The sequence below is a fragment of the Athene cunicularia genome (genome assembly GCF_003259725.1).
Source record: "Athene cunicularia isolate RWA chromosome 14 unlocalized genomic scaffold, athCun1 chr14_part1, whole genome shotgun sequence".
NCBI classification, from domain to species: domain Eukaryota; kingdom Metazoa; phylum Chordata; class Aves; order Strigiformes; family Strigidae; genus Athene; species Athene cunicularia.
In genome coordinates this window covers 120,136-145,241 of record NW_020799118.1, presented here as the reverse complement: position 1 = coordinate 145,241, position 25,106 = coordinate 120,136, and the positions used below count along the sequence as shown (strand labels likewise).

The 25,106-nt window shown below is 46.8% G+C and overlaps 2 protein-coding genes across 3 annotated transcripts in view; one reads left to right on the top strand and one right to left on the bottom strand.

Annotated features, from left to right (window-relative positions):
* Window positions 1-219: 219 nt before the first annotated feature.
* Window positions 220-16,484, top strand: MPG (N-methylpurine DNA glycosylase). The gene is given in 8 exon segments (XM_026858624.1): window positions 220-358; window positions 1,130-1,237; window positions 4,446-4,593; window positions 5,186-5,412; window positions 8,915-8,972; window positions 8,975-9,118; window positions 15,961-16,050; window positions 16,053-16,484. Coding segments are annotated over 5 exon segments (816 nt in total). The 5' UTR covers window positions 220-358; window positions 1,130-1,237; window positions 4,446-4,593; window positions 5,186-5,190; the 3' UTR covers window positions 16,355-16,484.
* Window positions 16,485-18,238: 1,754 nt separating this feature from the next.
* Window positions 18,239-25,106, bottom strand: part of NPRL3 (NPR3 like, GATOR1 complex subunit) — a 44,260-nt gene continuing 37,392 nt past the window's right edge. For both annotated transcript variants that reach the window (XM_026858623.1, XM_026858622.1), the window contains exons 12-13: window positions 24,479-24,671; window positions 18,239-18,884 (exon numbers count right to left, since the gene is read on the bottom strand). In XM_026858623.1, coding sequence (XP_026714424.1) covers window positions 18,719-18,884; window positions 24,479-24,671 — 359 coding nt within the window. In that variant the 3' untranslated portion in view covers window positions 18,239-18,718. The remainder of the gene's footprint in view (window positions 18,885-24,478; window positions 24,672-25,106) is intronic.

The window sequence follows — 25,106 nt, the reverse complement described above, 5'->3', positions numbered from 1 at the left end:
AGGCTCGTAGCATGTGCATTGAATCCATCCCAACTTAATTACTTTGAGCAACACCTTAGCTGTTACAGAGCTGTCTGATGACTGATTACAGAGTGTGGCTGTGATTCCCTCCACATGGTTTTGTTGGAGCACTCAGGTTCTTTGTGAAGAGCATGAATTCGAAGGCCTTTCTTTGGGTAGCTTGGCCTGAAATAATCTGTTCTGTTTCTCTCTTAAATCAAAGATTTCCTCATAGGGCTTCACGTGGTCCTCCTTTGTGAAGCTGGACGTGGAGCAGTTCCCTTCTCTGAGCCTGAGCCTAGGGCTGACTTCTCAGGAGGAGGTGTGAGAAGGGAGCAACTCCAGCATTCTTTTGCAGGTAAGTTTTTGCTGTTTATGTTTTTCTTCCTAGTATTTAAGTTACTAGTATTTCAACAGGAACGGTTAAGTAGAACTCTCTTTGTGGATATTGTTCAAGTATTCCAGCATTTGAGTCATAAGTTTTTGTCAGTGCATTAATGAAGGCTTTGGTGAAACATCTTTGGTCATTGAGTCAAATCCCTATGCTAAAACTAAATTATTTCTCATGCAGTACTAAGATCTGGGGAAGGAATGTGTTTTCTAGGGTCATTTTATAAGATAGGTACCCAGCACGTCAGTGTAACTTGTTCTGTATCCTGTTATATAGCTCTTTCAATATGCTCTACAAATCAGGAGTCTCTAAGACTTACAGCTCTTGGATAATTAGCCCAATATATCTGACATACACTTGCTACAAATAACGATATAAAGAAAAAACCTGAACTGCAGATGATTTTGAATCTTTATGTCCGTTTCCTGATCAGTGTTTGTGACCTCTCTAAGTGCTGCCTTGGTTAACTAAACGCTGCCTTGCTTAACTCTCAGGAGGCTGAGCTAGGTAACATCATTGTTAGTATTCGATTTCACTTGTTCGTTTGCATTTAATATGCAAGTTTGGCACTCAGTTAAAAATAGCAGCCAGAATGTTGGAGGGAGGGGGAAACAGAACAAAACAAAATGGTTCAAGAGAGTCAGCTAAATGGAGCATAATTTTGCTGTGGAGGCTTTTGGGTTTTTTTCATGACTTTTCATCACTCTTCCTCATTTTTATCTTTCTCATTCTTTACAGAAGGATGAGTCAGTTTCATTCCAAAAAGCTCAAGATGTCCAGTAGGCAGTAGGAGCAGAGAGTGGAATTCCAAGGAGGTCTTGCAGTAAATGGCATTCCCAGCCCTCAGTAAGGCGAATAAAACCATTCATTTTGCCATACTTTTAGAGGTATTAGTAGGATTGCACATAGTGTCAAAGTCTGTGGTCTGCAGACCTGGAAGTTTGACCACTACCAGCTAAAGTAGCAGAAAATTATTGGACACCTGCATAAATATTATATGGTGGGAAAGAGCCAATGTGGCTTTTGTAATGGAAAGTCATGCCTTAAAAAAATCTTGGAATTCTCTGAAGGTCTAAATAGGCATGTTGAGAGCTCTGGCTTACAGTCTGTACTCAAATTTCAGAAAGCTTTGAAACAGGAGCCTTCACCTGAGCAGCCCTTGACATAATAAGGGAGTTCCCTGTCCTAAATAAACAATTGGTGCAAAGATAGGAAAGAGAATATGAGTAAACGGGCAGCCCTTGTGGTGACTGGAAGTCACTGTTGGGGTGTCTCAGGAATGTTTTGTAAATGACCTGGAAAAACAATGTTTCCAGCTGGCTTTACCTTATTTAAGGTGGTAAAGAAGAGGGCTGAGGGTGATGAGTTGCAAATGTAAAGTGATTCATGGGGGTGGGAATCAGGCCTAATTTCACACACAAAATGAGTGAGTTTTTGGAGCCATAATGACTAATTCTATGAAGCTTTCTTTCAGTAAAGCCTCAGTTTGGATAGTTTTACACAGGCTCAGGGATGACTCCATAAGCTCACAGTTACCAAGTACACAGAAACTCTGCCTGGTTCAGAAGGTTCTGCTCCGGAGTCCTGGGGGATGTGTGCTGCTGCTTCCCTAGGCTCCTGCTTTGGACCTGTGCTGCAGAGCAGGGTACAGGGAGAGGCATCCTTGGGTCTCACCCAGCATTGCCTGCTCCTGTATCCCCACATAAGATCTGTACACTTGGGAACTGGTATGAGGAACTGTCTCTCCAGAAGTGGCAGTGTGTTCTTACGTGTGCTGCTTCATCGTGCTGTCAGAGAGATGTGTGCATGAGGAAAACTTTGCAGCTGCAGGTATCTGGACCTGTGAGCCAAAAGTACATGCAAATTACTGGTGGGGTTTGGGGTTTTTTACCTCCTTTTAATGAAAGCTCATTAAGCACGTAAGGAAATACCTACAAATGCAGTTTTATTAGAAGGATTAAAGAAGCTGTTGTAGACTCAGTTGTGCCTTGACTACAGGGTGTATCTGCCACTGAGCTGTATTTTACACCGATTGTCTTTCTGATTCTGCCTTGCAGGGTCCCTGAACGCTGGCCCGAGACTAGCCCAGCAGCCCTGAAGACTTCAGGCACTTTTGCGGAGTTATTCAGGTCTTGATCTTCCTTTTCTAACTTCCATACTTTTTTTTTTTTTTTTTCTGCATGTACACACGGGCTTAACAAATTGTAGCTAGTTACAACAGGATTAGTGAAAAGTGATTAAACCCAGAGATGATCCTTATTTTAGGCACAGAAGTAGAATTTGTTTTACTATACATGCAAGAAAATCTAGAGGGGAATGAAGAGTTGAAGAATTTGTAGATTTAGACGTGCAGAGATTGTGTCCCTTGCTTCCCAAATACACAGGTCTTGGGCACTTGAGCTGTACGGTGTTCTACAGTGTGCTTTTTCACAGGCAAGAAGGAATTTGTGTGTGCGAGCAACATCTATACAGACAGCGTAGATAGGCTTTGAGGCATAGAGTTTGATGTTTCATATCTTGGTATGAACAAGCAGGGAGACAAAGGGTAGACTGAGGGTCTTATGGATTTCCGAGACGGTATTGCAGTCCTCTCGTTCTGTTTTTAAAGCAATCACATTTCTGTTATGTGACCCATTTCTCATGACGAAGGCAGTTTCCTACTGCTGTTTCTAATGAGAGTTGAAGATGCTGAGATCTGTCTAGGATCAGCCCATAGCAATGAAATTACAAGTGCCCTGGGGCTGCCAGTATAACATTTACATGAGAGCACTTGCAGCTTTTAAGAATTACTTAATTGGAAATGCAATAGGTGCCAGGCAACTCAGATCCTGTTTCTGATGTTGCATTCCATAAGAGCACAAATTACCAAATGAGTTAATGCTCAACTCAAATTGGCCATGTTTTCAGCATGTCTTTATGTGTGGCTGATGAAGTGGAAGTTCCAGTTAATAATGTCAGAGAAGGCTGGAGGTGCTGTCTTCAGTGTGAAACGTTCCCTCGATGGAGTCTTTTACTGGGTCAGCCTGATAGAGGGAAGCGTCCCTCCTCCGTCCCTTCCTTCCTGCAACCCTTTTTCCTCTTTGCACCCCTTCTCCTAGACAGGACTCTCAGTTGCAAAGGCCACCAGGCAGTTTTTTCTGAGGCAGGCTGGTGACTTCTGACAAAATTTTTGAGGATTCCCACCAGGTGAAAATCACAGTTCAGAGCAAAACACCTGGCATAGAGCTGGCAAGTCTCTGATGTCACTGAATTATTGAAACAAAGATTTAGGAGAAGAAAACATCCCATCTCTCTGCAAGTTGTGCCAATGTGATTTTTTTTTTTTTTTTTTTTTTTTTTTTTTTTTTTTGTCTGGATTCTTCTGGAGTAAAATGTAACACTGTTGGGGAATTGGCCGCAGTGTAGCAATGCTGAATTTGTTTCAGTCTAGTTCAAGGAAACTATGGCTGGTGGATCTTTCTTTGTGAGAAACGTCAGAGCAAGATAAAGATTGTTTCTGATGGGGAAAGTTTTTGTAGTCATTTTTAAAAGCTGATGGTCCTGGTGAAAAATTAGTGGCAGCAGCTAGTAGATTATGTGTATACTTCCCTTGCAGGTTCAGCTGTACGTAGGATTCTTTCTCCATCTCTGATTATTTATGATGTTGAACTTTTGCTTTTTTCCCCTTATGTCCACATGTGGTTGAATTTCAGAACTGATGAGGCATCTTCTAAAACCCAGTTTCTTTGCACTGTCTTGTAAGAGTCCTTTCTTGAGGACTAATTTTCAAATTTAGTATCAATGGGGGAATTTTAAAAGTTTGGTTTCGGCTCTTCGTGTGTTCAGTATAGGAAAAGTGCATTCCCCACTGTTTTCATAGCTTTTTGTGTAAAAACTAAAGAGCATCTCCAGCGATGCCCCAGGTGGGAGTTGGTCTTCTGCTAGACCATCATAAAATTGCAAATTGTTCTTGAGTTTGAGCTAATGTTGCACTGTTGGTAACATGTCCAGAATCTCTTAGCCTATTTCCCAGTGCTTCATACAGTGAATAAATAAGTTTGTTCCTGTTCAACAGGTATGAGGACTGTGGCACAGAAAAAGAAACATTTAACTTTTTGAAGCTTAAATAGTAAATTGGTGACAAACCTGGAAGAACAATTACAGGTTTTGCAGTTGCCTCAAATACATTCTGTTGACTGGAACAGACTGCTCTTCATCTTTCTTGGTATGTTGAACTTAAAGCTTATTTTTTGGAGGTTCTAACCCAAACGTTTCTGCGGCATGATAAACAAGTTTGACTCTAATTGTAAAAAGGGCATCTCCCAACTCAAATGTTCTGTGTCCTGGGGAGTTTTAGATTCTGACCCAGTAACATTAGTGTTTAAAATGATTTTGTGGACTTTGTCAGCACAATTTTTGAGGTGGCTGTTGCCTATTTTTTTCCGTCTACTTTACAGATTACATTAGTCCTTGGTAAAAAGTGTATAGTATTGTTTCATCTTTGTTTTCAATTTCTGAATTTCCTAACCTAAAACTTCTGTGGAGCAGAACTGCTTTTTAGCTGCAGTCCTTAAAAGATGAATACTCAAACTGCAGTTTTCTATTTGCTTAATAGTAGAGCCCAGTATTTGCCTAGCCTGATGTAGACACAGCTAAATCTGTCACCTGCTTCTGTAGTTTTGCCTAGGTTGTCCAATTAGTTACTGCTTTCAGATTAATTGTTCTGGAGACATGTGTAAAAATAAGAGTTTGTGGACATTAGTTACTTCTTAAATTAAGCTTTATATTCCTAATTATGATTATATTGATTTTTTAGAGCTATGCCAAGAAAAAGAAAGCTGTTGGCTCAATTAAGTGCTCTCCAAAGCAACTCGAGTGTCCCTCCATTTGATGCCTTGGGGAACCTGAACACTACGCCTGCTGGGGATTCTTCTCCAAAAAGCAGCAAATATTTTGCGATAGAGAAAAAAAGTTCCTGCCAGCTAGAAGCAGATTTTTTCAACCAGCCCTGTATTAGTCTGGCCAAGTCCTTTCTGGGACAGGTAAGACATGAACACTGAGATTACTGTACTGAAGCATGTGCTAGTGAATAACTTGGAGTAAAAGGATGAAATTTTTTTTTTTTTGTCATTTGACTCCAAGGCTTTGCTATTTTAAGAATACAGTTCTCATTCCTTCTCTTGTTAAGTGCAGTGGAATTTAAAGACTAGTAGCCAAATCTATTTTGGATGTAGTCAGAGGAGTATTTTTTTCAGGTTTAGTTTACTGTCACATTTCAGAATTAGTTTTTTGTGGAGTTTTTCTCTCTTTTTTTTTTTTCTGGTTTACTGAAATGTACTTTTCTGGTTGTGGTTTGAAGGTTGTTTCTGGCCCATTATTTCCCTTTCAGGTATGCCTTTATTTGTTTTTTGCTCTTGCTTAGCCCAGTGGAAGGTAATGCTCTGCAGTCAGCAAGGTCTCCTCCTCTGCCTCCATTTCACTCTCCTGTGATGCTGATAGCGTGGCAGCCCGTGGCCCTTCTTAACCAGTATCCACTGCCATAGCGTACTCGAATATTTCATACTTACCATGCGAGTTCAGCAGGCTGCTTGGTACTTTGTTTTATGCTGCCCTGAATGCTTCGAAAGTTGCATCTCATACTACCTGCTTTTATTTTTGCTGTTCTGACTAACTCGATACTGCCAGCACACGTGGTGAGCTCGCGAACAGTCCTGTTCCCCCAGAATAACCTTTCTGAGGGTATTGACACAAATACGTGAGGCAGCCCAGGCCCCGGCGTGGAGATGTTTAGGACTCCACAGTTCCAATTAAACTCTCTTCACTCCAAAATCTGCTATTCCTGTCGTTTATTTCTGAGTTTTCAAGTCGTTACTTGTTCATGAAAGGACCTTCTTCATTATCCCATTGTAGAACTTTGAGGAATTTTTGGACTTTGTTGAAAGCCTTTGGAAATCAGAGCGGGGGAGATTGAATGTGTCTCTTCTGCGTAGTGAGTCCTTAAAAAAACTCTCTGCTTTTTCCACGGGAGGGAGTTTCTCCAGTGTTTTCCCTGTAAAGAGTTCCAGTCTGGGACCTCCTAAACAACAATTTGCAAAATGTGTTTTTAGTTTCACTGCTGTGGTCTTATCTTCTGTGAGTCTTTTTTATAACTTTATTGTCTGTAGGGTGAACGGGTTTTCTGGGTTCTCATTCATTTAGATAACTTCAGGAATTTTTTCCACAAACTGTTGGTTTTGGCCTGTCTCACTGTGTCTAGCTTTTTTTTTTTAATGTTTTTTCTAGGGATATTGTCTTGCTTGTAATTGACGCCTTTGCTCTGCTTTTTAACCCTGCTGGGGTTTTTTTGGTCTGTCTTAACCTCTCTCTGATACGTAGTGTGTTTGCTATCTTTATGGACATCCTGCTAGAGGCTTGCCTTTCCAGTTTTAACCTTTGGCTGCCTCTTTTAAGTTCTTCCTAACAAGCTTCCTCACTGTATGTAGTTTCCCCTTTTTGCTGGGAAGCAGAACTCTGATAGATTATTTTTGGACCTTAATGCTTGTGGAAGGACACTGAACTTTATACTCCATGGTCATTCCAGAGTTGTTTTTCAGGGATAAGCCTTTGGAAAGGACTTTGCATTTTGCTCTGGTTCTGTTTGAGAGCTTAAGTCTTTTCTTGAGAGATCCCTGATTACTCGCTCTGCAAAGCATTTGATGGTGCCTTAAACATGGCCTGTGTCCTGTCCTGCTGTGGTATTTACTTGGTCTGCAGGAGGATACCTGAAGTCTCCCAGTACTGATGCATTTTTTTTGTTGTCTTCATGACTCTGACATCCTAATGCATTCAGCCACCCTGGGCAGATGATATTGAAGTCCTAATTCTATGCTTTTTCCTATTTAGGCCTAGAATTACAAGCCAGGCTATTCTATCTTCTTTATAACGCCCAGTCCCCCATGACCCAGTCTATTCTGTCATTTTCTTAGAATTATAAGGGTAATTTAGTGTTTCATTCATTATCTTCATTGTATCAGATTTTGGAGGTGGCTAGTTATATTGTTTACCTTAAACATGATACTTGAGTTCTCGGAAACAAAAAAATACCCCAAAATATAATAAATATATTTAATATTATTGTATATTATATTATTTAATAATATCATATATTATTGTATTATTGTATTGTTATAATACAATAAATGGCCTTTCAAAATGAACTGTCATAGCACCAAGATACATCCTCAGTGAGAAATAAAAACCTCTCTAAGGTAGTTTACTGTGAGGGATTGTGGATGATCACCATTTTTTTGTTTACTGTTTTAACTGTGAATATTCGGTGTGTCTGAAGAGTCAGGGAAATGCCTGCATGCTTTTAACATCATAACCTAACCACTGCATTTTATCATATTGAAAGAGAAATGCAGCCTCATGGGTGTTTACAGCTTTCGAGGTGTTTACAGGCAGTTGATAAACTCCAGTGCTTTTCCAAAATCACTGTGTTTTTCATGGAAATAATAAACTGTTTCCAGTGATTTTTGACAAGTGCTGTAGGGAAACCGTGATATGCTGGAGTCACAACATTTGAAGGTGCCTTCTGGAGCACCCACAGATCGGGTCAATAACTGCATCAGCGATCCAGCACAAACATCTGTGAGGAATGAAGCTTTGTTTCTTGAAGGTCACTGTTGAATGGCTGGTTTTCAACCATGGCAGCACTGAATGTAGTATAATTCAACTGACAGCTGTTGCCTAAGCGAGACTATTACTGCAGGATTTCTTAAACACACATTAAGTAAAATCAAGTTTAGAAATCGGGTCAAACCACAAAACTTCATACAAAGTTCAGTGACTGTTTTATTTTTAAAGAGAATCTTTTCACTGTCATGTGCTTTTTTTTTTTTTTTTTTCCCCCCTGCATCTGCTTTGTTTTATTTAAGGAGGTATCAGCAGTGAGGAACACACTGTCATAACAAAGATCTGTTGTTGTCTGCCTGAAGCCAATTCCCAGCTTCCCTGCACTGCCCCTCTCTGGGGTGCAGAAAATACAGAAATAGCATTGATACTCACTCTGGTCATGATTATGGTTAGGGACTAGGACTTATTTGGAACATCTCTATGGAGATTCTATCTAATCATGGTAGTTAATTAATTGTGTTTAACTGTGCCACTGTCGTATTTCTTCTGATCTAAAGAATATATATTCGTGATGCTTCAAGGTTGATGTTGGTCATGCGTTTTTGCCTCAAACCTGGTGGACTGGAGTGGAGAATACAGAAAATAACCACAAAAGCAACTCTGTGGGCTTTATAGGATCATGAATTCGTTCGTTATGGTACTGCCACATCTAAACACTCCAGACGTCTTGTGGGGTGAATGTCCTGAGGTGTGGCCTGGACGGTAGAAGCTGAAAAATCTCACGTTAGCTAGACACTGGACTGGTGAGGGGAGAGGACAGTAGGTAGCACCATCAGGGCCTTTTTGAGGACTTCTTTGTTTCCACAGCTCGTGCGCTCTGGTGGTGTTGCGCAGAGGTTACTGACTGACACACTCTGACCTCTCTTTCAGATTTTAGTTCGCAAACTTCCTGATGGCAGAGAACTCTGGGGGAGGATTGTTGAAACAGAGCTTATCTGGGTGGGGAAGATGAAGCTTCCCACTCAAAAGGTGGGAAGCAAACTCAACGCAACGCAGCAATGTTCATGAAACCAGGAACCCTGTACGTGTATCAGATCTACGGGATTTATTTCTGCGTGAATGTTTCCAGCCAAGGTAAGGTGAGGCTGAAAGAGATGTAACGCCTACAGCACAGGGATGATATTCCAAGCTACACGTGCTGTGTTGCAGTCGCTTGTGAGCTCCCTGGGGGCTCTGTGAAGTCAGTGACTTGCTGCCAGTCTTTCCTTGGAACCGGGGTTTTGCCACTGTGAACAGTACGTGGCTGTGGACACACAGGGTGTTGACTTTCAGCATTACAGGCAGGGCCCATCTCCAGCGGCATGGTGGCCAGCCCAGTGGGGTTTTGGTCCCAGCTGTGAGCTGTGTGAGCTGTGCAGGAACAGAAATAAAGACTAAGAACTGGAGGAGAATCTTGATAGGATGGAGCTTTCAGTTTTAATGGCCTGGCTGCTGCCTTATTCATGTGATTCACTGAACTTTGTTCCTTGAAAGTGGTGATGTAGAAGTCAACTTGCAGTCTAACTTAAATCTTGGTGTCTGTTATCAGGACAAGAAACTCTTCTGTCTCCTACCTTTATCTTCAGAAGTTGTAAATGTTGGGGAAAACAAAAAGGTCTGAGATATCCTAAGCAAGGAGTCAATGTAGAGTGTTTTAGCTGCTTTGCTGTATCTTAAAACCGAAAAAAAACCCCAACCCCAAGTCAAAATACCCAGACTGTTACAGAATCTTCAATCTTCTTTTATTATTCTCAAGATAATATAATAAACCCCTAATCAGATTATTCTGGAATTTACTCAGACTCTCCTTCCACAGCTCCTCTTAACATGCAAGTGCTACTTCTAAACTTGGGGTTTTTATTCTTTCCTGTAAGAATGACAGTGTTTGCCTTGCAATAAAGCTATTGGTTAATCAGACACCTTGAAACAGCAGCAGGTATTTTATGATAAATACTCATTTTGTTAGAAAAAAAAAAATCTTAAAAAGAATTTCTTTTTGGCCATTTCAAAGATACAGCTTCATAAAACCCCATCACTTGTATATTCCTAAGTGGAAAGCGCATGTTGTAACAGTGACCGTTAATCCTCGGGTTTCGGCCTTTGGACAGGAGCCACGTGGGAAACCAGTGCCAGGTTATACTGTGGGAAGAGCCTGTCTTCCTAAATGGAGGTCTGGAGTCTGGTGGGTGAACACATGTGAACTTCATTACACTGTCTCTGCCAAATCTGTTCAGATAATGAAAGCAGAACGGTTCATTTTTCAGGATGGGATTCTTTAGTGTTTGAAATAGTAGGCAGAACGGTTCATTTTTCAGGATGGGATTCTTTAGTGTTTGAAATAGTAGGAATAAGAATTTTTATTAAAAAAAGATGCTTAGCCTTTGAATTCTAAAAAGATTTCTTTGAAGTGTATACTTTGGGAAATTTTCCCTTATGTACCTGTGTTTAGTTTTGTAGCAAATCAGTTGGAGAGCTCACTGTTGTGATGGATTTAGTTGGGGTTTTTTGTTACAAACTTAGTCTCCACTGGCCTGTGGTACCTGCAGCTATGCTGACACCTGGCACAGCTGTCACTGCCAGCTTTGTCAGGGACACACGGAAGCAAATACACACCAGGCAGAGCCGTGCTATCACAGATGCACCTACACCAGTAGGATTTACTCCTTCGGTATATTTGCCCACGTGTTGAAAGAAAGAATTTGAAGAGGAATCATACCTGAGATGCTTTTCTCATCTTAACACAGACTGAGAAGCAGCCTGCCCTGTTAGTCTGAGGAGGGATTGAGGAAGTCCTCTTCTGTGGTGGCACTACGTGCCTGGGTAGAAGGCAAAAGCATCTCATTCTCCGGCTGTGGGACAGGTCTTGGAAACTTTGTTTTGAATCTGGTGTGCAGAAAACACAAGGAAACACTGGTTAAAAAAAAAAAAAAGAAAAAAAAAAAAGAAAAAAAAAGAGCAGCCTCTTGTGGCATAACTTGGTCCTTCTTAGTAGCACAGACCACACTTACAGCATGAACTTCTGATGTAATAGGATTTCATCATCTCTGTGCAGGGAATTTGATGCAAACTATCTGAGTACTGCAGCGTCTCCCTGGGAGTGACTGACCAGGAAAGGAACATGGACGTGTTATTTCTGATGGTGCCACTTGAAAAGACTGAACAGAAATGACTGAGAGAAGACTAAATGCTTTCCCTTTTCAAAGGGCACATCTCCAGTGGTGTCTCAGAGCTGCATCACTCTTCTTGGGTTTTGGCAGTGCAAAGCTCAGCACGAATGTGGAATGACTGCATCTGTTCCCATGTATGATCTTCTGCCTCCTGTGATCTCCCAGGATCTTTCATGTTCTCCCTCAACTGTCTTCCAAGCTGAAGGTTTTTCAATCTGCTTAGTTATTCCTTCCTTAGGCTCTGGCTCCAAAGCCAGTCTGTAACTTTGGTAATCCTGGTTGCCTGTCCCTGAATCTCTTCCAGTTTCGTTGTATCTTCCTGTAGATGGAGGGGAGGAGCAGAACAAGTCTAGACATACACACAAATTCTGGGACAGCAGAGCAACTCGCTTTATGTGAGTAGCTGGGGTTTACATCTGGAAATATCGTACGGCATTGCTGCAGCAAATTGGAGCAGTGGAGAAGGGGAATGGTTTGGGGGGAGGTTCCCTGATGTCTTCAAACACACACAGATTGACCCTGTCTTCAGCCCTGTCAGTTTTGACCTGGATACATGTTAGCAAAGCTCATACTGAATGACATGAGAATGAGGGGAAAACCAGAGCTGATTTAAGGAGAAATTAATTGTAGAGATTTTCCAAATGACTCTTGCAAGGTGTTTCTGTTTGGCCACTGGGTGATTTGCATCAAAATACTCATGCAGTCGTACACTGATGTTTTTAACAAAGCGTTTCTTTCTGGAGGCTGTTGGAACAAGCACGTAGATTTAAGTGAGATCCAGTGCGGTTTGAGATGGTTTATTAAAGTCAGCACAAATTAATAATCACAAACAAATTCTTAGCTGGCTTAGATTAAACTCTCTAGTTTTGTAGTGCAGGCAAGTCTCTCTGCTGCTTAAATTACAGGATCCTTGTAGGAGGAAAGCAAGCAGTTCAGACAACCAGTATATCCTGTGCAGTGCTGGCAGTGACTGCTGTCCTGCTGCTGCTCAGACTCTTGAGCTGAGAGTGACCGCAGAGCTGATCTGGAGGCGCTGGCTGCTCCGCGTGAAGGCTGCTGTCCTACTGGAGAGGTCAGAGTGTTGCACCATCCCTGGGCACAGACACTGCACAGGGCTGTCCCAGACACACGCTCTTGGGACCAGGCAAGCAGCATGAATTGGACTGTGCAGCAGACTTTGTTTTAAAAAGTAGTTTAACACGGACTTGAATCACGCTGGGGCCTTCTTGGTCCTGAGTCAGCTCAGATCTGAGGCCTGTGCAGGGCGTTACATGCAGCTCGTACTTGTTCCCTCTGCTCAGCTTGTCAAGAACAGGGTATTTGGCTCCTGAGAATCTGGCTCTTTAGAGATCTCTTGTTTTGATGTGTAACCTCACAGTGTTGTCTCTTTTAACACCAGGTGGAACAAATTTTCTCTGCTGTTTTGTATATTTGGCTTATGCTAGACTTCAGGCTCAGCAGTGCCGCTTGGGGTAGGAAGAGGTGTGTCCCCAGCAGAGCTGTGCTGGCAGAGGTGCCTGGTAGAGCAGCTACAAAAGCAGAGACTTCACCTTGAGAGCCACCACCACTTGTAGTGTCCTCAGCAGCACGTCCCAGCCCAGCCTGATGCTGCCAGCAGACATCAGAAGCACGTCAGCTGTAGCATTGGTTTGCCACTTTGCTGGGGCACAAAGTTGTGGCTGTTAGTGTGTTCAGTCCCGTTCACTTGAGTGTATCTTTGTGTTCATAAAAACACGCTGAAGGGTGGGCTCAAATATTTTCTGTTGCTGGGGAAAGGGAACATCACTCAGTGCACATCACTGAGATGGAGCTGCGTGCTGGGGCTTTTACTGTGGGAGGTCTTTCCATCACTGGGTGAAATACTGCCACTGCTGAAGCTGTGGGGGGCATCACTACATTGGTTCTTTGGAGAAATCATAGTGGCAGAGGAAGAAAAGTTTATAGAAAAAACATAACCAGTGTCCTTCAGTGTGTGTGAATCCTGCAGCATATCCCGGGCAGCACAGTGATCTTAGTACAAAGAGCTTTCCCAAGGGTTAAGAGGGATCTTGGGCTTCCTGCACTTCAGGAAGAGGGTAAATGCCAGTCAGGCTTCTCTTTGACTTTGCTGTATTTGTTTCTCTGGAATTTGCCAAGGTGTGTGTTTTGCTGCCAGATCTGAAAGAATAACTTGTAAAATCAGGATCTCAGAGGTGTTCTGCCCAGGGTCCTACTGCATGGACTTCCCCCTAACTTTCAGATCCTAGACTAGGACTTTGAAGGAAGGATTTGGGAGCAGTGAGTCAGACGGGTGGAGAGAGGAGAAAATTTTCTTCTCTCCAGTGGCCAAGAGCCGTTTCCAAGAATGGGAGCTGGAGCTGCTCCAGGGAGGAGCAGCAAGCTGCGCAGTGGGGGTGTGGGACTTCCCTATCGCTTTATGATTTCTAGCTGCTCAAGGAGAGAACTGGCCTCTGCGTTGTTAGATCCCAGCTTTTAGCTCTGGCTGCTACTCGTTACATGGAGTGACTCGGGCACGGGGGGCAGATACTCGGCATCTCTGGACTGGCACCGCTGCGGATGGCGTCTCAGCGCTCAGGTGGTGTCAGGCAGATGCTGCAGCCAGATAAACCCCGAGAGCAAACCGCTGCAGGCTGTGGGGAGCCAGGACGGCAGCCCGAAGCACTCTGGCAGGCAGGAGTTGACTCAGAAGGATTTGGCTACTCTTTGATAGTTAAAATAAAACTTCTGATGGGCAAGTGTGTTTAGGAGGGACCCGAGCATCAGCCCCGGGTGCAGGGACAGATGGGGGCAGAGAAGGCAGTAGGTCGTCGTGGCACCCCTGCACTCTTACCCTGCCTGCTGCCTCCGGCTCTGCCCACAGCTCTGGCGGGGTTGTGGCCACGCTCGGGGCACAGGGTCTGTGTTGCACAGAGCTAGGAAGAGCGTGAAAACTTTCTGGTGGAAACGCAGAAAGAGCAGCCAGAGACAGAAATGCCAGGTACCCCCTGCCACGGCTCTGGGAGCACCTGCAGTTTCTCCGAGGGCTTGTCTCTCTTCACGTGAACTCCCCAAGGACTCGGTTCAATTCAAGTCGAACCAAGGGTTCCACTTGTGATGGGTGAAAGTGAGCAGTGTTGTTAGTGATTGCTCAGAGCAGCGTCATTAGTGATTGCTCACAACCCCACAGTGTTGCTGCCGAGTGAGGCAGCATCCTGAGGCGAAGGATGTTTCTTTGTGTGTGGATAAAAAGCAGATTTAGGACATGGAACATGTTCTTAAAAATCTAATGACCTTTGAGCTCTAAATCACTGTAGTACAGGGAAGCAGCTTTTGGCTGCCAGATTAGCATCAATCCCCTTCCTTAGAGAAGGGAGTGCCGGGGAGCAGATTGCTGACAGCTGTTGGAAATGTCTGTTGACTTCACAGAGCTGTCCTGAGGGCAGGGGGGGCTCAGGGCAGGTTCAGGGCCACAGCCACACCTTGCAACCCCGACATCAGGCCCTCAGGTGGGAGCCTAGGAGGGTGATCTAGCGTGGGACTGGTACAAAATCAGGGAGGGATGCTATTTTTGCAAATGGCGGATCTCAGGGATCTGTCAGTGCCTACAAAAAAAGCCTCTGCCGGGCGCGAGCATGGCTCCAGATGTTTGAGGCTGGAGAGGGGATTCTCGCGGAGCGGCATCACGCAGATGCTGGTGGGCAGGAATGTCGTGGGCGGCCTGGCACAAGGGCTGCTGTGTGGGCCAGCACACAGGCCGCTTCACCAGGCGCGCTCCTCGCCCACGCAGGTCACGAGGGGACCTTCCATGCTGTCCAGCGGGAAATACCGAGGAGGTGCTTGTGTCCCGCTTAGGCTGGAGATCCTGGGCTCACAGCTGTCACCACCATCAGGGAGGGCAGCTGGATCCAACGGCTGCGGGGGGCTGGAGCTTCCTAAGGCTCCTGACAGGGTGGCAAATCACATTTGAGAAGCGAATCTGTCACTTTTCTTCAGTTCTTGTCATAGAAAGGTCTCTGCTGGAGTGATGCTCCCGGGGCGGTGCATCCCACAGCCAGAGACCGCACAGCCCCGGGGTCCCTGGCCGAGGGTTTGGCTGGCTCCGGGCTGTGGCTGGCTGTTCCCCGTCACCCGGAGCCATGGGGGTCCCACCTGCCCTTACACCTCCACGGGGGGTTGAGTTGCAGCGCCTGCAGCCAGGGCTCCCGCAGCGGCGCAGTCGGCAGCTGCTCCCTCCCAGCCCTTTGTCCAGCCTGGCTCTGCGGCTGCCTCTGCCTGCTGGCCCATCCCCGCTCATTCCTCCTCTCCTTTGTCAGCTGGAGTTCGTGTCATCAGTTTATTATAAATCCACTGGGTTTGGGAGCAGCTTTAGACAGCTACGCCAAAGTGAACCATATGTGTATTTATTCCTGAACACTGTGTTGACATAAGAAAAAAGCCTCTTGCCCTCTGGTGAGCCTCGGAGCAGCAGCTAGGCTTAGCAACATCCAAAAGTGGGGTTGGGGAAGAGCAAGTCAGCGCTGATCAATAAATGACATGGAGGTACGGGACCCTGGGCACTCAGAAAGGGCAAGGGGGGGCGCTGGCCCTGCGCTAGCTGCTGACTCTGGAGCCTGGCACTTGAAGCAGAGCGGCCCGAGGGAGGACAGACCCTGTGGTCAGGGGCTGCGGGTGCCTCCCGGGGCTGAGCTGAGCCGCAGGCTCAGAGCCCAAGGGCCGCTGCTGGCGGTGGGGCTGAACGCCCGGCTGTTCTCCACCTCAACCCGTGGTAACGCCCCGTCTTGTTCTGCACAGGGGAAGGGGCCGCAGTATTGCTTCGCTCTTTGGAACCTCTTCAGGGTTTAGATGCGATGAGAGAGCTGCGCAGCGCTTCAAGGAAGGCGCCCCAAAGCTGCTGAAGGACTGGCAGCTGTGCAACGGGCCCTCCAAGCTCTGCCAGGCCTTCGGGATCGACAAGGCTTTTGACCAAAGGGACCTGACGCAGGACGCAGCCATCTGGATGGTACCCGGACCCGACCCCCCCGGGGAGCAGGACGTGGTGGCCACAACGAGGATTGGCATCGGCAACAGGGGAGAGTGGACACAGAAACCTCTCAGGTTTTATTTACGAGGAAACAAATTTGTGAGTGTTGTAGACAAGAAAACAGAGAGAGAGATGGCAGCAGTGGGACACTTCTCTTGCAGCTGACGAGTCGTACAGGTACCACGGGCCAGGACCTGAGCTCTGCTCTGCGTGACGGCCTCAGCCTGCGTCACGGCAGCAGCCAGGGCACACACAGGGGCTTGGGGGCTTTTAACAATAAATGTACTTTATCACAGTGGATGGGGCAAGGTGGAATTTTATTTGTGGGGCAGAGGGGCATGGGTCTCCCAGCCAGCACTAAGATCTGTGGTAGCTGTTGAAAGCCACTTTCTCCCTTGTGTGTGGATCCAGGTGTGAGCAGGGGGCTGAGTGGTGAAGGGTCACAGCTCTGAGCTGCTCCCAGCAGAGACCAGCACTCGGCTGCTGCAGGGCTGGCAGAGGAGAGAGCAGAGGAGCTCAAGGAGGGATCTTGCTGTTCTCTACAACTACCTCTTGGAGGGGGTGGAGAAGAGGGAGCCAGGCTTTTGTCAGACAGGATGAGAGGCAACGGGCACAAGCCAGGAAACAGGAAATTCTCATTAGCTGTATGGAAAATTTTCACCATGTGAGGGTGGTCAAACACTGCAACAGTGACCCAGAGAAGCTGTGGGACCTTCAAACCTCCCCTGGACAAGCTCCTGAGTGACCTGATCTAACACATTTTCTCTGACTAAAGACCTCCAGAGACCCCTTCCAATCTATACCAGTCTATAATGTCCAGCTTAGAGAACAAGAATGCTTTTTGTTTGTTTTTTGTTTTTTTTTCCCCAAGTGCTTTTAAAACCAGTTCAAAACTTAACCACTGTGTGAACCTCAACACAGAGAAAGCACCAATACTGAGATTTCTGTAATGTTGCGGTCTGTCATGTTCGGGGGGGAAAAAAACCTCTGGGATTTAGGGCAGAAGCTGCAGAACTGCAGCCATACTGGCAGTCTGAAGGGTGACAGGGATACCCCACACCCCCAGGATTCACATGCAAGAAAAAAGCTTAAGTTTTTCAAAACCCTTGTCCCCATCACATGAAAAAAAAAAACCAAACCTCGTTTGAGCCCTTCTGAACTGCCCTTGTTAGACTGATCTCAGTAGCTAACCCTGAGACACAGTTGCTGGGGGTGGGCTGGGACTGGGGCCCTACAGCCGTGTTGATCTGATTCTTAGGTCAGATATTGCTTCTGCTCTACTGTAACAGCCCTGCTTGCAGCTGCTGGGGAAGACTCACGGAAGGGACCGTGAGAGAGGAGCTGCCATCGGGTATCTGGTGATACTGGGGGACACTGGGGTCCCTGGCACAGCTGTGCCTTGCTGGTGGTCGGTAAGTTAACATAAAGCTCCCAGTTTCACCCAGTTTGCGTGGGCAAGTGAAGCTGCTCTGGGAGAGCCTGCAACTCTGGGAAAAACTCCAGCCTGTGTGTGTAAGGGAAGGGCGTAAGGAGGAGCTGGCAGCCTTTTAACACCACACAGCCTGGGAAGCCACCACCAGGGAGGTGAAAGTTGTCCCCCTCCTTCCCGGGTGCACAGAGCAGAGCAGCGGCCTCACGCAGGATGGGCGGGAGGTGGTGTAAGCTCCTGCTGTCCCCAGCACGGCAGGAGGAGCATCCTGAACCTGCCATGTACGGACCTGGGGCTTGGTTTTCAGCTGCAGAGCTTTAACCCACAGCCATGCTTGCAGCGAGGGGAATGGAGGAACAAAACAAGCCCTGGGGGACGAGTCTGAGCGCCCTCGGCACCAGCCTCTGGCCGTGTGGAACCCACGCCTCGGTGTGCTTGCAGCTCGGCCAGCTGCTTTCGGTTCTGCTCCGCAACCAAGCTCCCCACCCGCCGTCAAAAAACAGGAAACCTTGAAACCCCCCCCGCACCCCGGGCTGTTTGGTGACAGGCATGTGCCAATAGACACTCAGCAATGAGGATACCGGGGAGAGGAAATAAGCTGTAATACAGTGAGTGAGTCATTCTCATTCATGAAACTGTTTACTTGTGATACTTTGCCTTCCTACCTCTGTCCTCAGTGCCGGCAGATAACAAGGATCAAACGGAATTCCTCGGCGCCCAGGGACACTCCCCCGAGAGCCAGGCTGCTCGCACACCCAGCAGTGACCTGCGCTTGTGGTGCGCCAGCACCCACCCAGAGGTGAAGTCCCGCAGGGAACATCCTGCCCGCTCTCGGGAGGGAGCAGGGTCAGGGAAGGGCTGTGGACCAGCAGCTCCCGCGCCGTGCACATGGTGTGGCAGGAATCCGGGCTGAGCAAGCGTGTGCTGTCCTGCAGCAGTGTCGCCACAGGGAGCAGATGGGAAAGCAAGGCACGGAGGGGGAAGAGCCTGCTCTCTGTCACACGGCGAGAAGGAATTGAAATCACCTCCTTCAGTTTTTAGGCATCTTTTAGACTATCCGTGTGGAGCCTGTAGCAGGTTCCCTTCCTTTGCCAGTAGAGTCACTTCAAGAGAGACTGAAAAACTGAAATGACGGGGTCCTCGTGGCTGGTCACCACCAGCACGCTGCGGAATTTGTCAAACAGCATCAGCAGCTGGGAGCGACGCATGTTCTCGTTGTACATGATCTCCTCCAAGTGGTGTCGGCCTCGGAAATAGTGCAGCAGCCTGTGGGGAAGGAGAGCAAGGGAGGTCCGTGGGCCCAGAGCAAGTGCACGCAACACGAACTGACACTGCCGCCCTCAAGGTTTCCTCTCCCCTGGGATGCAAAGCAGAAGGTGTTTGGGTTTGTGTCCCTCATTTACATGAAAAATGAAGAATTAAATGAGTTCTTACCTTAGGCGTGCCTAGCACAGAAATCCCCTGCAAAAGCCGGGGACTCCCCGTGCTTCGGAGCTTTGCAAAGGTCTGCTTCCTAGCCTGGGTCTTTTCCTGAGGTGATTGTCAATTTTCAACCTAGTTTTAACTCCAGAAAGCGAGGAACCACAAGTGCCAACAAGCCTTGAGAAGTCAGGATGGGGCAGATTTACTTCTTTCCTCTCTTAGCTGGGTCTACAACACCCTCTGTCACAGCTCCACACCAGAGGCCTAGGTACCTACACCTGCTTTTAGAATCAAGGGTGTCTTTTCCCTCACAGCAGCCCGAGGACCTCGGTAACTACAGGTCGTGCACTCTAGAGGTTTGGTTGGTTTGGGTTAGGTGGAGCAGTGACAACAGGGAGATGGCATTGTAAAGCCCCCAAAGAGAGCCAAAACCCTGAGGCCTAAGCTCAAACCACACTGACCAAGCTGGGGCAGGGTCTGGAGCACAGGTCTGCTGGGAGCGGCTGGGGGAACTGGGGGGGTTCAGTCTGGAGAAGAGGAGGCTGAGGGGAGACCTCCTGGCCCTCGGCAACTCCCTGCCAGGAGGGGGCAGAGAGGGGGGATGAGTCTCTGGAGCCAAGGCCCCAGCGCCAGGCCCCGAGGGAATGGCCTCAAGCTGCCCAGGGCAGGGTCAGGCTGGCTCTGAGGAAGGATTTCTGTGCAGAAGGGGCTGTTGGGCGTTGGAATGGGCTGCCCAGGGCAGGGGGGAGTCCCCGGGATCCCTGGAGGGGTTGAAGAGTCGGGCTGAGCCAGCGCTGAGGGATCTGGGGGAGTTGGGAACGGTCAGGGGGAGGGTCAGGGTTGGGCTGGAGGAGCTCCAAGGGCTTTTCCAACCAACCTAGATGATTCTGTGACTTCTTAAACTCCCAGTTCTCTTTAAATAGAAACAGCACAGATACCCCTTTGCTGGCCACCAACATGCTACAGCCGTCCGGTAACCCCAGCCCTGCAGGGCAGGGTCTAAGACAAACCACGGCAGCCTCTGCACTGCAGCAGGTCCCTGCTGGCTGAGGACCTGCTCCCCGAGAGCCTTCGGAGCCGCATCGCCAAGGCAGCCCTCCCGACTCCTGACGAGTTTGCTGCTCAGTCTCTTAATTGTCTCGACAGCCTCCCAAGCGCAGGAGCCGCACACCTCACTCAAACACTTCTGCCCATCAAGGCCCGAACGCATATGCCAGAATCCCTTCCCCAGCCAGATGTGCATCCACATGTGTTACACATCACACTGGGCTCTGCGCTTCGGCAGCTTTTGCTCGTGTTTCCACACCCATCTGCAGTTTAGGAATATGCTGGGCTGCTGCTTCACGCCAACTGACAGTAAAAATGAGTGGAGATGACGAGATCTGTTTTCCAATTCATTCATACACTCCTCATGCAGGAACAGCCCTCGAAAGACACCGAATGCCCCTCAGAGCATTCCTGCTATTTTCACGTGGCAGCAGGATGGGGCCTCTTGTGCTCTCCCTGAAGGACTGGCGTTTGCCTGTCTGCCTGCTGCTGCTCAGGCTCAGCACTCCTGGCACCCATCACCCTTCATGGGGGACTGGGAAGGAGCCACTGTGCAACGAGTCTGCCTCCCTCTACAGTGCCCAGAGTAGGTGTCACCTCTCGTCCACTGCCATTCGGGTTTCTCTGCTCCCCCATTTGCCATGTCCCTCCTCTCACCCCTCTCTTGTTCCCCAAACAGCTGTGTGTAAGCTCAGAGCCAGGAACCTCACTGCCTCACCCCTGCAGGCAGCCTGGGGCCGTGCAGCCCCAGCACGCTGCGCCTCCCTTCTGCTCTGATGTGCACCTGCCGGCTCTCAAGCTGACACCACGGAACATGATTGCTGCGTCGCTGTACCTGCAGCACAAACGAACAACAGACAGACAAGCTCCAGCCATATTCACCTTCCCACTCTCTGGGCTGTGCACTCGCCTCTTGCACTGTCTCCCACTGGGTATTTAAATCGGGCCAACTGGCTTCCTCCCCTGGGCCAACGGCAACCAGTGTGCACTGAGAAGCAGCCATCAGAGGGACAGCATCAGTTTGTGTGTCTACGTGACAAAACCAGACCATTCCATGAGGTATTAACAGAAATTTTTGCATCTTATAACTTGTATCACTGTTCAAGAAGTGATTTGGAAAAAAAATTTAAAAGCTACGTATTTTCTCCCTTCTATAATGCTGCTCACTGTGATTGCCCATGCGCTCATCTCCTGGCCCAGCTGTCTCCTGATTACAAACTGGCTTTCAACAGCAACACAGACTAAGCAGTTCTCCAATAAATAAATCCATCCTATATGCAAAAAGAGTCTGGATTTGTAACCAGTCAAGATGAAATATTTTCCACTCCAATAAAAGTTAGAGAGAATATTAAAGAATATCACAAAAATGCCGGCTGGAAGACACCTCCAAAGTCTAGTCCAGCATCCTGCTCCAGCAGGACTGGTGCCAATGCTGTAGCTTTTTCTAGCCAAGCTCTGAAACCCTCTAAGGATGGAGATCCCCCCACATGCCTGGATAATCTGTCCTGGGCTGCACTGCCCTCCCAGGGAAGAAGTTTTCCCCAAAATCCAACCAGAGTCTACAAAAGTGTAACTTGGGGCTCACAGCTCCAGTGAAGATGGGCACTGCCTTTGCCTTTTGGGGCAATGAGCATTTATGGGACCCAAACAGGACAGAAGATGGCACTTCTGGGGCAGTAACACTGCATCTGAGTCCCTCTGAACCTGCACAGATGTGTCTGTTGACAGATGTGCACATCCAGATCCAGTGATGGAAGATTTTTTGCATGCCATTGCTCATCACTCTTCTCCCCTCTTTAAGTTATAGGAGCTGCCCATCTAACAGCAGTGTAGTGTTAGTAAACGCTAAAAAAAAAAATATAAAGCATTATCTCAGACTAGTCATTCAAAGAAAATTAGCTTATTTCTGGCCAAGGAGCTATCCCTTCCACCAGCACTGCATGAAAATGGAGAACTGTCCACAGCTTAGTGCCACCAATAAGCATTCCTCAGTGGTGTAAAAGGTCTCCATTTCCCAATCTAACAGCAAGAAAAATCATCCTGAGAGTGACTCCAGAGCCATGGCTTGGAAGAGAAGCCACGAGTGAAGCCTCAATCTCTCTTTAAGAGCACTGATTAATGCGCAGTGAGGAACCCCTTGTGTATGTTACTGAAGATCTAGCTCAAAAATCCCTTGTCTCCTCCTTAAGTTTACTTCTGGAAGCACAGGCCAACCCTCCTCCAGCAGCACCTAAGTAAAGAACTTGGATTTCAATTCCCATTCAGTGTAATGAGGGTTAATGCAGGCAGTGCTGAAGCCAAGCTTCGCTATTTCTTATTTCCCCTCAAGGTTTCTGTCTGGCTGTGCATAGCACTGGTCAGGCACAAGCCCTTTCTGCCATCTGTTTAATGAGTAACAGGCGTTCGGAGGCACAGACACAAGAAAATGTATCAGGATCAACTTTACTGCTCTGCTGAAAACAGCCCATCCCTTTGTGTGCACACACAACTACACGTGGAAGGGCAGTTGGAGTGCATTTAGTGCACTAACTACGCATTTATAGCAGGAGTTTGTTCTCGGGGGCAGCTGATAGAGGCTGCTGTTCCTCCAAAGGGAGCTGGCAGTAACCTGGATTAGGGTAATGAGGGACATCAGCTCATTCGCTGCAGCAGCTTCTCCACAACTGTTTACACTTTCATTAAGAGCACTAGGTTTACCCAGAAGACATTTATCTCTGACGGTTTGTGGCACAAAATGACAGAAAATACACCCACAACCTCCAAGTTACGGTGTCTCATAAAGCCACCAGTAACCAAGAGTGTCTTGCATAAACATTTCTGTGGGGACACTCCAGCATCCTACCCCCAGGACCCATCTGTTTATCCTATCTTCTCTCTTCCTCGCTGTTGGCTTGAAAGCAAGCTATGCTGTTGTCAATTCAATCTATAGTAGAATGGAAATTCAGACTTAGCAAAGCCATCCTGGGGATCTGCAGAAGAACCTGGTGCACAAGCAAACTGCAAAATAAACATCGTTCAGACAGCTGCCTGGTTACAGCAGCTGATTTTATGGAGAAATCAAAGTAATTTTTTTTGCATCTGCAATTCCAGAGCTTTCAAATGGCTGTTTTACCCAGATGAGGGAAGTGACAGGGGAGCAATCATGAAATCCTTTCCTCTCCCCAGGATATCTGAGAATCTGCACTGCCACTAAACTGGTCCAAAGCGTCCCACACAAATTCAGTCTTAAGATATCACCAGTTATCATTTTGTTTTTCCTTGCCTTTCTCACTGGTTTTGTAATGACTTATCTGGTAATGAGGCAAAAACATTTCAAAGTTCCCAAATGGCCGAAGTGTTGCCTCTCAATCAGAGAATATCCTCTGAACAGTTTACAGATGATGGAGAAGACAAGTAACTCAGCAGTAACTACCCGCAAGCTTGGGTGAGCTCTGTGAAAGTGCCCGAGCACAGCATAGCTGCAAACTTTGACACAGACAAGAAACACATTTTCTTGCAATTCGTTTCTCTAGGCTACTTGACTATATTCATCCTAGAGCAAGACCCGGGTTTTCAGGGGACTACCAACTGAACATGGGAAGTATAGAAAAAGCTGCAGGACTTGCCTCGGGTGGTTTTCTGCTCTACAAGTATGAAAACCAGTGAAAGCTGCATTCCAGTGATGCCACTGTGTTTTGAAATGCTTAGGAAGAAAAAGTATTTTCCCCCCCCACCTTTTTCCCAGATGGCTGGTTAGGAAGTTATTCTGCTTTTTACCATGTGCAGAACCACATCTTGTGTATTTTGCTGTGTTAAAATTTGTAACAACAGAACTGTGTGCTACTAATCACACATCCTAATGACTTTAGCCTAACTAACCTAACGTAACGAGCAGCTCATCTCCGCAGAACAGACCCCGAAATGTTTGTAGGCTGGTCTGTAGAAGTATTCAGCTGGCTTTGTGTCTTGTGCTCTTTGTCTCATATTTGCATGGAGTTTACAAACCTTAAAATACAGGCTTGGAAATACCAACGGACACAAAGCGACAGCATCAGCATGACTGGGTCTTTGCTGTGCAAGCTCAGAAGGTTTTTTCAGGCTATGCAGTTTTATGACTACCATGTGTGGACACAGGAAAACTCGCAGGCAAACAGTGAAGTCCGTGTTGTCCAACCACTTGCCCTGATGCTCCCTCACACATCTAGGACTCTTCGGTAACAAGTGTTCTTGTGACACATACATCAGTTTTTGTCCAAAACTGATGTGCACAGATGAAACAGGTGTTAAGGGGAACAAACCCGAAAGAATTTATCCTCCAAAAATCCCAAGCTAAAAGGATTTGCTGAGTCCAATGAAACAACAAGGAAAAAAAAAAAAAAAAAAGATTACATTCTGCACTCCTCATTTCTTACCTTGCAAACATGCGAAGATCTTCTGGATTTTGGGCAGCAGGGACATTAAGGATAGCTTCCCGCTCATGTTCCAACAAGCTTGCTAGGAGATTCTCCGTCATCCTTTTATTTAGGGGTGAGTCCCCACCAGGTATCAACTCAGCACTGGAATTATCCATGCTAGGGCTTGTCAGAGTCATGTCATCACTACTAGCTATCAGGGGAAGAGAGAAAGAGACACATAATTTTTATATACCTCAGCATAATGATGCAAAGATTATCAATTCAGGCTGTTTCTGTGCAGTCTTTGCAAATAATCCCTTCAGATTTGTAGAGCAAAGAGAGTGGCTCTTGAAATGCTACATGTATCTGCAATTAGTCATATGACAACACAGCGATTTTCTCAATGGGAAAGTCAAATGTTTCAACGAAGGCATCAATTTGTGTGGAAAATTGTACTTCTGGAGACCATAAACAGTCCATAAAAAACACTGAAGAGAAAATTCCCAGCCAGCTCTGCTGGAATACCGTGAAGTGGTAACATGAAAAGCCTAACAGCACAGAAGGTGGGAGCAAGCAGAAAGAAAGGCCAAGAAGCAATATCCTCTTGTGAGCGAGCCAGGATAAGCAGATCGCAGACTGATCTGAC